The sequence below is a fragment of the Desarmillaria tabescens genome (assembly GCF_030435595.1).
Source record: "Desarmillaria tabescens strain CCBAS 213 chromosome Unknown EV420scaffold_70, whole genome shotgun sequence".
Lineage (NCBI taxonomy): Eukaryota > Fungi > Basidiomycota > Agaricomycetes > Agaricales > Physalacriaceae > Desarmillaria > Desarmillaria tabescens.
Window position 1 is genome coordinate 212950 of NW_026848369.1, and position 14241 is coordinate 227190.

Below are 14241 nucleotides of genomic sequence, written 5' to 3' on the forward strand. Positions count from 1 at the left end.
ACCAGGACCACCCATTTGTCCTCACAGAGCGAACTTTATGTCACTCACCACATGCACATCTTGGTTGACAAATTGATCAGAGGAAGAATTTGAGGCCAGAATATCAACTTACCAACTTCCACTGACTGTTCCTGTACCAAAAAGTTCTCCTTGTAAGTAGCAAGCTTTCCCTCCGACGCTCGTCAATCTTGAAGAAGTTTGGGTTGATGTTCAAGAAAATTGGCAAGCATTCCCTGACGGTCAGTTCAAACATGGAGGCTGTCAAGCCAAATGCCCTCCTGCCCTCTAGGATGAGTGAATGAGCAAATTGAACAGCAGATGTTCTGGCAAAGTCAGCAATGTCCAACTGCCTGACCGCAGACAACGGGTGCAAATTGACAAAGGTATGTTCGTCGAGGAGAAGTAAACAGTGATGGTCCCTTAGCCGCTGGATGATGGAAAGATAGGCCCTGATTGCCTTACGGGTGACTGTGACCTCCTCATTGTGCTTGAAAGGGCCAGAATTGAAGGCAGGGAGAAATAAACAAAAGTTTCCCAATGCAATAAAATTCAGCATGCCACGATTATTTAGCCCCGGGAAGTGGGAGTCTTTGCCTGTGAAATGTTAGGCCAAAAAGGAGAGTCACCATATTTTTACTTACATTCGGGCCCTTCATCACCAACCAGAACACCAAAGTAAATCATCATCTGAAGGAGAATGTGCTGTAGTTCGAAGAATGGAAGACCTCCCATGTCTCCAAACATACAGGTATGAACCCAGCCCCAGACAGTTCTTGATAATGTGACCATGGAGTAGAAATGGTGACCTTTTACGATGGAGTTCTCCAGGGTAACCACTGCGTGATGAGTGTTGGGACGCATGTAGCTGCATCTGTGTCAGCACATTTCAAGAGAGATAAGGCATGACATACAACACAGAACCTGGTTCAAGCAGGACAATCTCTGCAGTCCAGAATTTGGCGTCCGGAATAAATCCAGGTTCCCATTCACCCTGGACCTCAACTTCTTGGGGCTCTCGATGTCGGAAAACATACCACATCTGGCACCCACAAAGGACTTCGATGACAGTAGCGACACCAAGACTGTCTGTCCCAACCTTGGTGGTAGCCCCTTTCCTTGCCACAAACCAGAAGCTCGTCGCCGAGGCCAGATATTCCCTTTTATAAATTTCATTGGCCGGATCGGACGTATTGTCAAAGGCATGGATGTGGCTCAACAAGATACTAATGAAGTTAAAGTGCACTAGAAAAACCTTAGGAAAAAATGCCAGCTTACGAATGTAAAGGGTGGTTGATGGGAGAATCATGACCAGGCAGAGAGAGAAAGTTGAAAATGCGACCCCCTTCTTCAATCCCTCCATCATAGAGACATCTTGATAGTCATACTGCTCTCACGTGAGCGTCAATGCCCTACAGTCCACATTAGGATACATTTTTCGATGAAAAAGAAAACCCACACCTTCCAAGACGTGAACTTGGTCAATATCACCGATTTCTGATAGAGACCTCAAAGACCAATCCAGTGGATAGGCCCAAGTATCATATAGGTGAAAGTTAGCGTTCTTAAAAGCCATCATTGTCTGAGAAGGATTTTCGAATGCCTCGTTGAATTTCATCGACAGGATGACTGGATCCAGCCAGGTTGGGATCCTGTAGCAAGCTTCGAAAAGTGCAAGCTTTCCTTGCTCTTCAGGCTAGATTTTAATCAGGCAATGAGACAAGAAAGTGGTCGGTTAACCTACATTGGACACAAGCGGAAAGTATTCAAAGGTGACACAGGAATTTGTTCGAGGAACCCAAACCTCTGGTAAGAGGATTCCGGTTGGAGAAAAGGAGAAACATGGATCAAATTTCGCTTTCTTCAACACATTGTGCATAGAGGAAGAGGTCTCAGACCGAGACCACTTCCTTTCTGGGAGACGGCAGAAATCACCTTGTTGACCGGACACTAGGAGGTTTGGGTCTATTGAAGGCAGACTTTGCCAGCCCCCACGAATGTCTGGTACATGAATGCTTGTTAACAGGTTGACATCGATGATTGGGAGCTGGTAGACAGGGCAACTTATTTGTTGCCATTCCAGTTGGAATGCGCAGGTTGGATATTTCTTCCGACCCCATTGCGTCACTTGATCACTCAGGAGCTGGCACATCTTCAAAATTGAGTCAGGCGGGAATGCTGGCCTTCCAGGCGAATATTGGGAAGAGGAGACTTCAACCAGACTTTCTGCCGAGGCTTTAACTGTTGGGGAGGACAAGAGTTGCCCCTTCCCCGTTGTAAAGGCTCCTCCTTGCGACCACCCTTTTCAATCCAATGAGCTCTGCTGTTCTTGAGCCATTCCCTGGTTTCGGCCTTTTTTGCTGCTCCATAACCCGCTGTTCCAAGAAAATATGTCAGAAGCATGAATAAAGCAAGTTTTCCACGTGTCTGCCTGCTGTGGACTTGAAGAAGACACTCACTAAGGTTGGCTGCATTCACAGAGTGGTGTAGTTCTTGTAACATGCTGGTTAGTGAAAAGAAATGATCACCATGGGAATGGACGATTCAAAGTTGCGGAGTCAGCCACAAGAGTTTCTCATGTTTCCCACAAAATGATGTGCATCCCTAATCTTGATTCTTCCGAAATAAGTTTTCTCCCAATCTACAAGATGCCTTTCACCCTGAATCTTAGTACCTCCCTTGGGAGTCTGAGACCATGTTCCATTCCAGTTCCGCCGTTTTGGAGTCAAGTGCGATTCCACAGATGCTAGGCAGCCATCCTTCACCAGTGTTTCAATGTTAGCTCTCATTCATTATTTGTATACACTCTACACACTTGGCCTACCTTTGCATTCAATTATTCTGTGCCGCTAATCAGCCTCCTCTTTTCACTTTTCATTTTCATTTCAATCGGCGTGCAAAACATTTCCTGCTATTCCCACTGTCACACCGGACAAATGAGAACTTGAGGGAAACCTGAATGCGCATGATAAGGTAATGTTTTCGGAGGTCAATCTTGGCAGAAATTTTACATAAAATTTGCGTAGTCCCATCTCTAGTGGACGGCATGTGATTTAGATCCTCCAAAATGCGAAGTTCGTCTTCCCAGTATGTCTCACTTCTTTCCTCGTCTTTTAGATATAAAGAACTTTCTAGTTTTCATTGAAACAACCGGCACCGATCGATGCAAATATGTTAAAACTAGCAGCATATATCCAAACCTTTACTGCTTATAAAAAGGTGGAACTTGAGCTTGCTTTGATCCCGTCCTCGATGGCCGAATGTATTTGGAATGGAGCATCGGGCTCAATGACCTTCTTAGTCATTATGATCTATTTTTAGTACATCAAAGTTGGCTAATCACTGGGTGATAAATCGCCCCCTTGTGTAAGGAAGATGACGAGTGTGTTGAGGGTTACATGACGGTTATAAGTCTGGCTGTGTCGAACATTGAACATCGTGATCTGTTTGCGCATACCGACTGCACATAGAATTAAATTTTGGGGCCACAATATCATCCTGAATCTTGATATGTCTGACAAAAATTTTCTCACAATCTACCAGATGACTTTTGCCCGTCATATTAGTACCCTCCTGCTTCCTATGATGTCTTCTTCCATCCCAGTTTTTCATGTGGGTGTCTAGTGGAAATCTAAAGACTTTTTCCAGCCATGCCAGTGGTTCAACGTTAGTTCTCGTTCATGATTTATATCCACTCTACACGCTTCGCCTACCAATGCATTCAATTATTCTACTTGTTAATCAACCTCCTCGTTGGCTTTCTATTTTAATTTCAATCACCTTGTAAAAAAATTCTGTCTATTCCTTGTGGTATAAGATATAGCGACCTTTCTAGTGTTCCCTGTAATAACCCGCACCGGCGGACAAATATACTACTCGTATGATAACACAAACTGCCCCAAGTGGACACAATCAGTATATATTTGAAAAGCTTTACTCTTTATAAAATGGCTGAACTTTACGCTTGTGTTGATCCCGTCCTCGATGGCTGAACGTATTTGGAATGGAGCATCTGCCTCGATGACTTGCTTAGTCATCGGATATTATTCTTAATACATCGAAGTGATCTATATATACAAGTGCCTGCCGCATGCCGGGGCATGTGGGACCTTGCTGGTTTTGTGAAATCTGCTTATCCATGGACAATACACTTGTATCTACAAAGTGTAAGGTTTTTCGTGCATTTCTTTCGTTCAGATGACTGAGATGGGTTACCTGAAATTGGCAGACGAATTTTGTGGAAGCACTTAAATGAACAGCAAAACATGCTCCGCTGCCAGCTCGCATTTTGCCCCTGAGGATAGAAGAACCGAGCAAGCCAGGCTACATCAGGATGTTCGAATGTCAAGGATATCTACAGGTTGGTTTCAGCATTTCGGCAAGATAGAGAACACACGAGGGCAACCCGTCGACGCCTTGATTGACGCTTCAGAGACCGCAGTTGAAGTCTCATCCTGTGTGGTTCATGTCTTGGTCTCCGCTCGCTTCTCCTGAATAGCCTTGTCTTGTTGAGAGACTGTAACAGGATTCCGAATCACAGTGTCAACGTCTTTACGAATGGATGTGTTTAGAAGCAAAATGGAGGTCATGACTGCCAAGAACGGTATGATGGCATTTGAGAACAAGTGCCTGCTGCGTGCCAAGGCGAGTACGACCTTGCTGAATCTTGTCCTTGAACCCTATTGCTGTCTCTTTCGAGTTGACCTTTTCATTGGCAATGCTCCTGACTCAAAACATGTAAGGAAACACTGAAAGCGACGATTCCTCGTTGGGTTGATCTACGTAAGTCATACCAATATGTTACAAAGTGTTTGCATGGCACGTCTGCTTCTTTGAACACCGATATACCAGTCGTATACCTCACAGATCATTTGTACATTGAAAAATCCACACTGCATAGTGCCAAACCATCTCTAATAAGAGTCCCCGAACTCAGACCCATAATCTATTCCAAAATTCCGACCGGTGTCATGACGCCGTGTGCTCATTCGCCAGATGTCGATACATCATGTCCATGCAAAAGTCGTCATCCAGGGAGAGGCTGGGGTGCGAGGTGTACAATAACAGCTAGATGCAAAGGATCTCAATCAGTAACGAAGACAGTCGACATCGTGCGACATGCGTACTATGTCCAGTTTACCCTAGCCCTATACTCCTTGTATCCCCAGCAATACCCCGATGCCATGCTCTCGCTTGCCGGACGTCGATACATGGCGTCTAGGTAAAACCAGTCCCTCCTAAGACTACCTGCCATCCCTACCCTATGCGAAGTTTCGCCATGGGTGTGTTCACCGGTTTTGAATACATTGTCTAGGCACAGACGTCTTGCTTGCCGGAAGACGATCCATTGTCTCCAGCCAAAACTCGGACACCTACACACCAGGATGGGGTGGGGTCATATTTCATGCAGTCTCCAGGCATACTCACTCCCTCCTCGCACCAGACAGGAGGCAACGTCCTCTTCTACTTTCCAACAACGCATGTTACTAGCCATTGAAAGACCAGCGCAGCGGGAACAGGTAGATGTCGTTGAGTGGTAGGGGATGACGCAATATCGGAAGGGAATGTCCGACTGAAGGAGGGTCGTGGGGATGGGTCGTTGGGTTGGGGTTGATGTCGATTTGTCATGGTGTGGTGGATACATGGCAAGTGGGAGGAGAGAATAGCAGAATCTAGTGAACAGATAAGGATCAATGGCGTAGAGCACTAACAGATGTACTCACCAGTATCATATTGGACTGCGTGCATCATGCGCAAACCTGAATATAATATATCGATGGCGGCTGAAAGCTTCATCGGGACCATGAACAGTAGATGGGCAAGCTCATTCCCATATAGGCTTATGAGATAGGTGGTCCAGGCGATCACACCTAGCTCCATGGTCCTGGTCATCCTTGGCTATTCCCTCTGCCAGAAAAGCATTCAGTTTCCACTCTGCCTCGCCTTTTCCTGTATTTTCCCCCTGGATGAGCTCCTTTAGTACCTCGACTATCACCTTGTGGTCCTTTTACAAGCTTGTACCAATCCTCGTCTTGCGGGCTGATATACGTGATAATGATCTTGTTGGGTACAATGTTCTCGTGTATTGAGCATGGGATGCCAAAGGGAGACTTTCCCTCTGCAAGTGTCCAGAGACGAAGTTAGAAAGTGTGCTTCTTGTTGATGGCAAGAAGGACAGATGCAGTGTTAATTGTGCTAGGACAGCACAGCGAGTAGTACTAGTCCTCGTAAGTGGAACAGACTATAAAGTGCGACGCATGAGCATCAGCAAAGGGAAAATACAGAGAAGGTATTAGTCGCTCACGATCCAATTCTTAAGCAATTCCCCAGATGTTCAGGTTCAAACGTTCAATATTCAATGTGCGAGGCGACTTTTTGAAGCTAGTGCTGCAGGTGCGATAGAGTCGAGATGGTAAACAGCTGAGTACTGAGTACTGAGTCTTGACATGCTGCACGGCTACGTTGTATTTGTTTGGTTTTGGCAGATGCGAGAGTAGGAAGAGGACTGCTGGATTGAGCACAGCCACCTATTTGTACTTAATTGCTTTTGGCAGACGACGGAAAAGGAAAATTTATGACTGTGGGTTGACCTTGCTTTTCAGCAAGGTAATGAGGTCCTCATGGTTCGGAAAAGCTCTAAATGGCAGTCGCATGCACCATGTGATTCAAGCAACACTGATGCATCATCAGTTCCGTTTTGAAGTGCGATTCTGCGAAAACCTGCGTGGAGTTCTATTATCCATATAAGATATCCCATGGACCTTTCACGCGTCTGGCGCATCTGTCTTACCACACCGCTGTTCCTCTGCTTTGTAGAGCACTGATAAGATACTCATGGAGATAACAGAGCACTTTGAGATTATTCTCCTTGGGAAAGATCCCATCTTGCTCTGCTATCGCATACTTGTATTCAAGTAATTCATAAATTTGTCATTTACGGAGTCAGTTATGCGATTATGGGCCGATTATGCCTTCAACCATGCGCTGGACTTCTTCAGAAGCCCTGTCCGCCATGAAACCAATTCATTCAGTGTCGGTCATGGGCGTTGTAATCAAGTCCATAATTGAATACATAACCGATCCAGAATTGACCCATAATCACACATCTGACCCTCCCTATTGCTACGGTTGTATCTGTAACAGTATGGTGCACATTCCTAAGCTGCATATGACTATAATTTATCATCCCTAAGTCTAATATCATTGAGATAAGTATGGATGATCTGAATGAAGCAATTGATACCCACATCTCGACTCCAGATATTTCTTGTTGCTGTAAAACTGAACTTATGGATATGACTACTTATAATGGGTTTAAAACTTGTTTTATGCAAGTCTAATTGCTGCGAGAGCACAGAATAAGGACTTACCCTGTACTTGGCTTGAAGGACCGGGATCCTTGCATAATCAAATATTCGCTACCTGGAAGTGTTGGAAAATGGGGTATCGGTCCGTTCCCAGTGTTACATGTGCGGTAGCAAGCCAATAGTATTGCGCTTGGCTGAGCTCTGCAAATGCATGAGGATCTACTCTACAGTACCTACTTTTATACTAAATACTATTTTACTAGAACTTTCCATGCTTTTCCTACTACTTCTACCTTAATAAGCAACTTCGGCATGATGCCGGGTTGCCAAATCCCAACAGGAAGTCACGGTTCAGAGCATCGGCAGCACCAGAGGTTTAACGCATCCTGCTTCCATGGGATTCACACTGACATGATCAGCTACCCCTTTTCATCATATTTATAAGACCCTGGGGAGAACGGAGCTTCTGTTTCATTGCTCTTACACTCTCCCCAGAGAGATTACCATAACTCATACAAGTAGGAGAATTCTAATAAAATAATCAAAATGCTTTGCCTTCAACTTAGAGGTCCAACCAATATCCCAAGTAAAAAGCCAGGTTTGGGGTGGGCCTCAACAAGCCAGAGACCTGTGTCATAGTCGGGTTGCCGGGACCCTCGTACCTTGGGTCTGGCAATCGTGATGAAAACACAGGTTCCGTGTACTCAAGAACAGTCTGGACCCTTATGCATCTGTAAGGAAAAGGCAGGATTTATTGAAAAGTCGAACTCGGTGTATACCCGGCCTGATTGCCTACTACGTTTACAGCGCTTACACCTTTGAAGCCTTTTGACCACAATGACGACTGCTACTTAAGCTTCATCTATTCTCAAATTCCTGATATCACATTATTGGCATGGTAACATATTTGCAGCGACTGTTACATATACAAAAGATATTTGCGTGAAGATAACTACACTAGAATTCCAAATGTGTAAAAACTAAAGATGAACTAATGGTGCTTTCCCTTCTTCTTCACCTGCTCTTCACTTCCATCACTCCTGTGAACATCCCCATCATGCAATCCCTGTCGTTTGCAGGTGATTTTTAACTCGTTACCAGGCATACCATCTTTCTTGAAATGCTCGAAAACCGAATTGAAGTATCCGGTCATTTGGTATCCCTTTTTGAGATCGGACCAGAGGCTGTCAGCAGATATAACCATTTTTGTTCTATCAGGTACATGCTTCAAAAAATCGGGTGGGATTACGAGGTCTTCTTTGGAACTGTGGTGATTGTCATCAATCTGGAGGCCAGAAATAAACAATTGGACAGCACAGGAGCAACAAAAAATCTTACAATCCAATTACTGGCCAAGGAGCACTCATAAAAATGCCTTTTGCCTTTTACTTCTGCACAGACCATTTGGAACAACTTGTCTTCCTTGTGCCTCTCTGAAATAGGATACAATTTCCCGTCCTGGTTGACATAGATTTCACCGGCGCTAAATGGCTCCGCTTCTTCAGGAAAGAAGTTGCCTTCTCCTGAGAAATAATACACGAAGATCTCGACACTGATGAGCCTTTCGTCATTGTACTTCAACTTGATGGCTATGCCCATCAGTGCTCTGCCGTGTGTGCCGAACATGAGTCTAAGGATATCCTTTTTGACTCTGGGTTTCGACTCGGAGTAAGCAACCTCGAATACGACTACCGGCCAGTTGTAATCGATTGGAAGATTTTTGGGTCCTCCCAATTCAGTCCCCGGTCAAATATGAGAATATCTGGCCCTTTCCAATGGCCTTCAGAGAGAGGGATATGAGTGCCAGCTAGGATCCTCAATCCGATGGTGGCATGCCAGTTAGCATGTAATGCTGCTGCAATAGTATCTAGTGTGGAATCGTGGGTGACACAAGGAATTGTAACAATTACTTTGTCTTTGAGAAATTCCCAGCTAACTAAAATGTGAGGTCCTCCATAAAATAAAATGGCAAAGGTACTTACCAACCATGAACTGCTTCAGATACATTCTCAAAGTTTTCCTCCATCCGTGACTGACTTTCGGAGTCAAGAACTTTCTCATACACTTCACCAGGAAGACAATCATCCAGACCCTTCAGCCAGCCTCGTAGCTCGAGAGGAGCATCATGAAATGGCGATGGGGGGAGGGGAGGCTTCAGCAGCCTTTGGAACAAGAGTGAGGTCTCGTAGGTTCTGTTTCATATCAGTCATGCCTTTTGTGATGTCAGCTGGCTGCGATTTGGAAGCCCCCCTTTTCAAAACCTCTGGGCGTGCAGGGGTTGCTTGCAAGGTAAAAGTGCTTGATCCATAATAGTGAGCATCCGCACCAATAACAGATGTCATTTTGCGGGCTGGTGGAAGTATGGAAAAGAGATTGTTATCAGATGTTGCCACATCTTTGTGATCTATCTGACATCATTGCCCACATGACTGTCATTCTGTTCTAATTTTGGAGTTCTATAGAAGGGCAAAGAACGTGGAGAAACATATGGAGCATACACAGGTAGAAGAGGAGGGGTTAAAGTGAAGGGAGAAAATGATTTGATGCAACTAGAAACGGTATTATGTTAATTGTGAACTCCCTACATATGTTCACTTTATAGTATTGAGCTCCTCTACTAATTCTTAACTGTTCCAAAACTAAAGCATTCAATATGCGCAGAAGATCCTTTAGTAGTTTTTCAGACAACATTATATAAACCCTCACCATATTTAAAATTGAATACTTTCTTTGTATTCATTGGAAGAAATGTGTCATTTTTTGGGCCAGTAATAGTGTACATCGTGCAATTAATAAGCTTGATTGAGTTCATACACCTAACTTCAATACTTTGCACCCATTAGGCCATTGCACAGACCTGCATTTTATTATGGAAATTCAGTCATACATCACACTGATATCAAAAATGTGGAAGATGTTAAAATTTGTGTGACAACTCAGATAGGATATACTTCAACGTGCTTTTTCGTTTGGCTTTCGTCATCTGGTACAGTCTATTGAACACCACTACTTCTTTGTACATTTCAATATAACTTCTTATTTCACTCTCAAACAACCTCAATTTTATTTTTGATGGAATACCATATAGGTTATCATATGGCTAACAAAAATCAAGGTAAGAGTCCATGTATCAGTCAGGAAGAAATCAATAGTGAAGAGTATGAATTTTGGCAAAACACCAATATAGGTTTAGAGAAAGGGTGAAGGCAGTGGGGTGCATATATTAACGCTTAAAATTGATTTTCAAGTTAAAAGGATGAAATTGTCCTGCGGGGCCATGGGTCAAAGATCAGTTGCTGTGGTGTTATAGGTGAAACGACTGGTCAGAGCTGTGAGAAAATCATCCAAACCAGGAAACCATGGCCCAAATTTGGTGCATGGGATCCAGTGTACAAAAGTCCCGGTAGCTGGTAATTTGGGACTTTGGACAAAAAATTTCACCACACCATCAAATCACCATTGAATCACCTCAAAATTATAATATATACTCTTGAGCATATGCTAAATAATGTGAATTGCTTTATAGAATGAAAGAATTCTGAGGGAAGCTTAAAAATGTTGCAGAAATTTGCCTGTACAATAGACCGGGTGATGACTGTACTTACCGAACCGGAATTATGTAAAGACTGATCGCCATCATTGAATCTCCCATTATAGCGCTTTTCATAATTATGTGGAATTCCAGTTCTGAAAAAGTTATGTGGTTGTATTTGGATCGCAGGGCCCCGGCCTTCTCTCTTTCCACCACTACCATGCCCCGAAACAGTACCATCTGTTCTGCGATGCCCTTGTCAGGTTTCTAAAGGTGTAGAAGATATTTATCAGCTGTACCCAACTCCTGTGGCATATCATATGGTTGCGATGTACTATGCAGGCAGGAGCGAGACAAACCTTGAGAACCAACATTCAACATCTGAGTCTTCAACTCCTGGATTCGGTCCATTTAATGTTTGCCTCATAGACTGCAGTGACATTCTTTTGCAAGATAGGCTGATATGCCATGCTGAGGTGCTGACATGCATCCATTGTCGGACTCTGCATCTCCACAGCGGTATTGATATCAGTCTGTCAGACCATGACTGTCTTCACTCCTGGCAATTCTTTATATTGCAAGTCTGTAATTTGACCATACTATGTCGGCATATATATTCCAGTGGTAATTATCCCCAGAAAACAAATGATATAAGATCAATATAGGATATAAATGCGCGTTCTGAATGCAAGACGATAAAATTGCCTCAAAGCTGAGTGCTGATCATGAGTGCTTCTCTTACCAGGCCGACATGGGGTGTAAATAGGACCACACAGATTTTTCAAAACAGGGATTCCGCATATTTATGAAAACTGCTGTAACCCTATCCTATGCTGGCAATTATCTCAGAAGACCTACGGATGTCGGCAGTGCACCGACCTTCCATCCTTTTGAGAGAGCTATCACGCTTCCTGGATACCCATACAGCAGATAGTACATTGTAATGCCTAAGACAAACTCTCGACTCCCCTGTGGGAGCAAGGTAACAAAACATTTCTTTCAAGTTAAGACCAATAAGTATTACGGGACCGGCGACATGGTAACAAGGATACCTAGAACATAAAATATCCGATTTGCCGATGGTGTTACTAGGATATGGAGTAATGTCTATTTTCATCGATGGCAGAACCAGCATTTTACCTTCGCCAAACGACGAAGAGGACGTCGAGCAGTTCCACCACTACAACCAAGTTCCATCTTTACAATCGAAGATATGTTTACAGGCCCGAGTGACATGCAGCGGAGAGGAAGGAATGATTATCGCAAGGGTGAGGAAAGCCGATAAGAAACCCGAGTCACTTAGGCATTTCATCGTCTACAGCTCGGAGGAAACTCGGAGGTTTGGACATCATTATGTAATGATTCAAGATCAATCATAGCTTTCCCACTGCAACCGTGAAGGAAATCACACTCAGAAACAGAAAAATTTCACACAACTGAGCACATCTGATAGGGAAACTTTCACCTTCGGCTAAGACCACAATCACCAAACATCAACCAATATACTGAGACATCACATACAATCACACCGTTTCACATAGAACAATTCACAATGTTTTGACAAGGTATTTATACTTTTGTTCATTAAAGACACTCAGAGTCCAGGCCTGTATTCTGAGCCAGCATTAGAATCTCTCTCTGATGTCGATTCTGACTTGTCCTTGAATCATCATCATCCCCGGTCATATCCATGCCACTTGAATCCCATCATTTATGTTTGAAACATTGGTTGGGGGGTAGTCTTCTTCGTCCTTAGGGTCCCTCTTCTTCACCATCAGACAATCATAGTCGACGGTTTCCGACCAATCCTCCAGGGCATCAGATTCTATGCAACAGGTCAGACCCAGTCAGGATAGGAAACCACCCTCACGTACGTAGGACTTCAGCCATTTTGGGCCGAACCAAAAATATTGGCCTAAGGAGCAAAACCTTCATCTTCCGGCGTTGTTAAGCCTTGAGGAACTCAGATGATAGCTCCATCTGCAAATAGGTTCCATGGCATCCTTAATATCTTGCTGAAACATCTCAGTATCGAACAAGACCGATTCATGTTGTCCTAAAGCCCTCTGTGCTTGCAAAGCCGTCTCAGCGTAAAGAATCAAGATCGCCTGAAATGAGCAGCAGAGCTCCTAGCAAAATCAGCGATATCCAGGGACCCAACACTCAGGTGACCCGGTCATTGACACGCAATCATTGATTCCGGGGACTGCACAGCAACATCTTTGTCATCATCGAGAAAAAACCAGACAATATTTCATCTGCAAACACTGTATTGTGGATATGTATGCGCCGGCTGCCATGGCAATTGCAGGTTTCGATTCTCCCTCGGTCTCAGTGACACAGGCGTACAAGGCAGGTGCAAATAGACAGAGATTTCCTAACGCAATGAAGTCAAGAGGTCCATCTCTTGTCATGGTGGGAATATCTGTGTCATGATCTTGATACCATTTATCAGGACCAGAAGGACAGTCACTGCGAGATTTTTACTTACTTTCAGGTCCTTGATCACTGATCACTGCACCAAAGTAGCACATCATACGAAGGAGAACCTCCTGGAGCTCAACATGCAAAATGTTTGTAATAGTATAACCGAGCATACAGGTATGAACCCAGCCCAAGACAGTTTTCGAGAGTGTGACCGTGGAGTAGAAATGGTGACCTTTTACGATGGAATTCTCCAGGGTCACCACTGCATGGTGAGTGTTGGGATGCATGTAGCTGCATCTGTGTTAGCGCATTTCAAGACAGATAGGGCATGATGACGTACAAGGCAGAACCAGGTTCAAGCAAGACAACCTCTGCAGTCCATTCCTCTGGATCTGGAATAAATCCAGGTGCCCAATCATTAATGTACTCATCGATACGGCTGTCCTGTCTATTATTACATCCACCATGCTTAAACACGTACCACAACTTCCGCCTGCAAAGAACCTCAATGATGGTACCGACACCAAAACAATCTGGATGAATGTAACTAATGGCTCCTTTCTGGCAACCAACCAGAAACTTGTCACCGAGACAGGATACTCCGCTGTATAGATGTCCTCAGGTAGGTCAGACGTCTGTTCGAATGCTCGTATGTGACTCAAACAATCCTAAAAGACATCACCATTTTAGCAAACACGAGATAAATTGTGCCTTACGACTGTAAAGGTGACCGCTGTATGAAGTGCTGCAAGGTAGAGACAAAGCGTTCAAGATGCGACCATCCTCCAAAAGGCCTTCTTCATACATTTCACGTAAGGAAACAGAGACGTGAAGTTGCTCCATCGTGTCGTTGGAGCTGCGCCGGTGATGGTCTGGGGTAGTGCAGCGTATTAAAAGACCATTTCATAATGAAGGAAGAAAACAGAAGAAACCTTGGACTTCTTGAAGAATATCAATGTTGCCAATCTCAGAAAGGGA

The 14241-nt window shown here is 44.1% G+C and overlaps 3 protein-coding genes across 3 annotated transcripts; all 3 read right to left on the bottom strand.

The window, feature by feature from the left end:
- Window positions 1–44: 44 nt before the first annotated feature.
- EV420DRAFT_1650104 (uncharacterized protein) lies at window positions 45–2149 on the bottom strand (the record flags this gene model as incomplete). Its single annotated transcript, XM_060478414.1, has 7 exons — window positions 45–59; window positions 113–594; window positions 642–865; window positions 912–1242; window positions 1276–1384; window positions 1457–1693; window positions 1742–2149. The coding sequence occupies 7 exons, from the start codon at window positions 2147–2149 to the stop codon at window positions 45–47; spliced, it is 1806 nt and encodes a 601-aa protein (XP_060324003.1).
- Window positions 2150–8295: 6146 nt separating this feature from the next.
- On the bottom strand, window positions 8296–9612 carry EV420DRAFT_1650105 (uncharacterized protein; the record flags this gene model as incomplete). Its single annotated transcript, XM_060478415.1, has 5 exons — window positions 8296–8589; window positions 8643–8934; window positions 8997–9236; window positions 9287–9496; window positions 9566–9612. 5 exons carry the CDS (start codon window positions 9610–9612, stop codon window positions 8296–8298), a joined length of 1083 nt encoding a protein of 360 aa, XP_060324004.1.
- A 2906-nt stretch (window positions 9613–12518) lies between these two features.
- Window positions 12519–14106, bottom strand: EV420DRAFT_1485658 (uncharacterized protein; the record flags this gene model as incomplete). Its single annotated transcript, XM_060470272.1, has 7 exons — window positions 12519–12661; window positions 12711–12751; window positions 13186–13273; window positions 13328–13560; window positions 13604–13655; window positions 13745–13867; window positions 13980–14106. The coding sequence occupies 7 exons, from the start codon at window positions 14104–14106 to the stop codon at window positions 12519–12521; spliced, it is 807 nt and encodes a 268-aa protein (XP_060324005.1).
- Window positions 14107–14241: the final 135 nt, after the last annotated feature.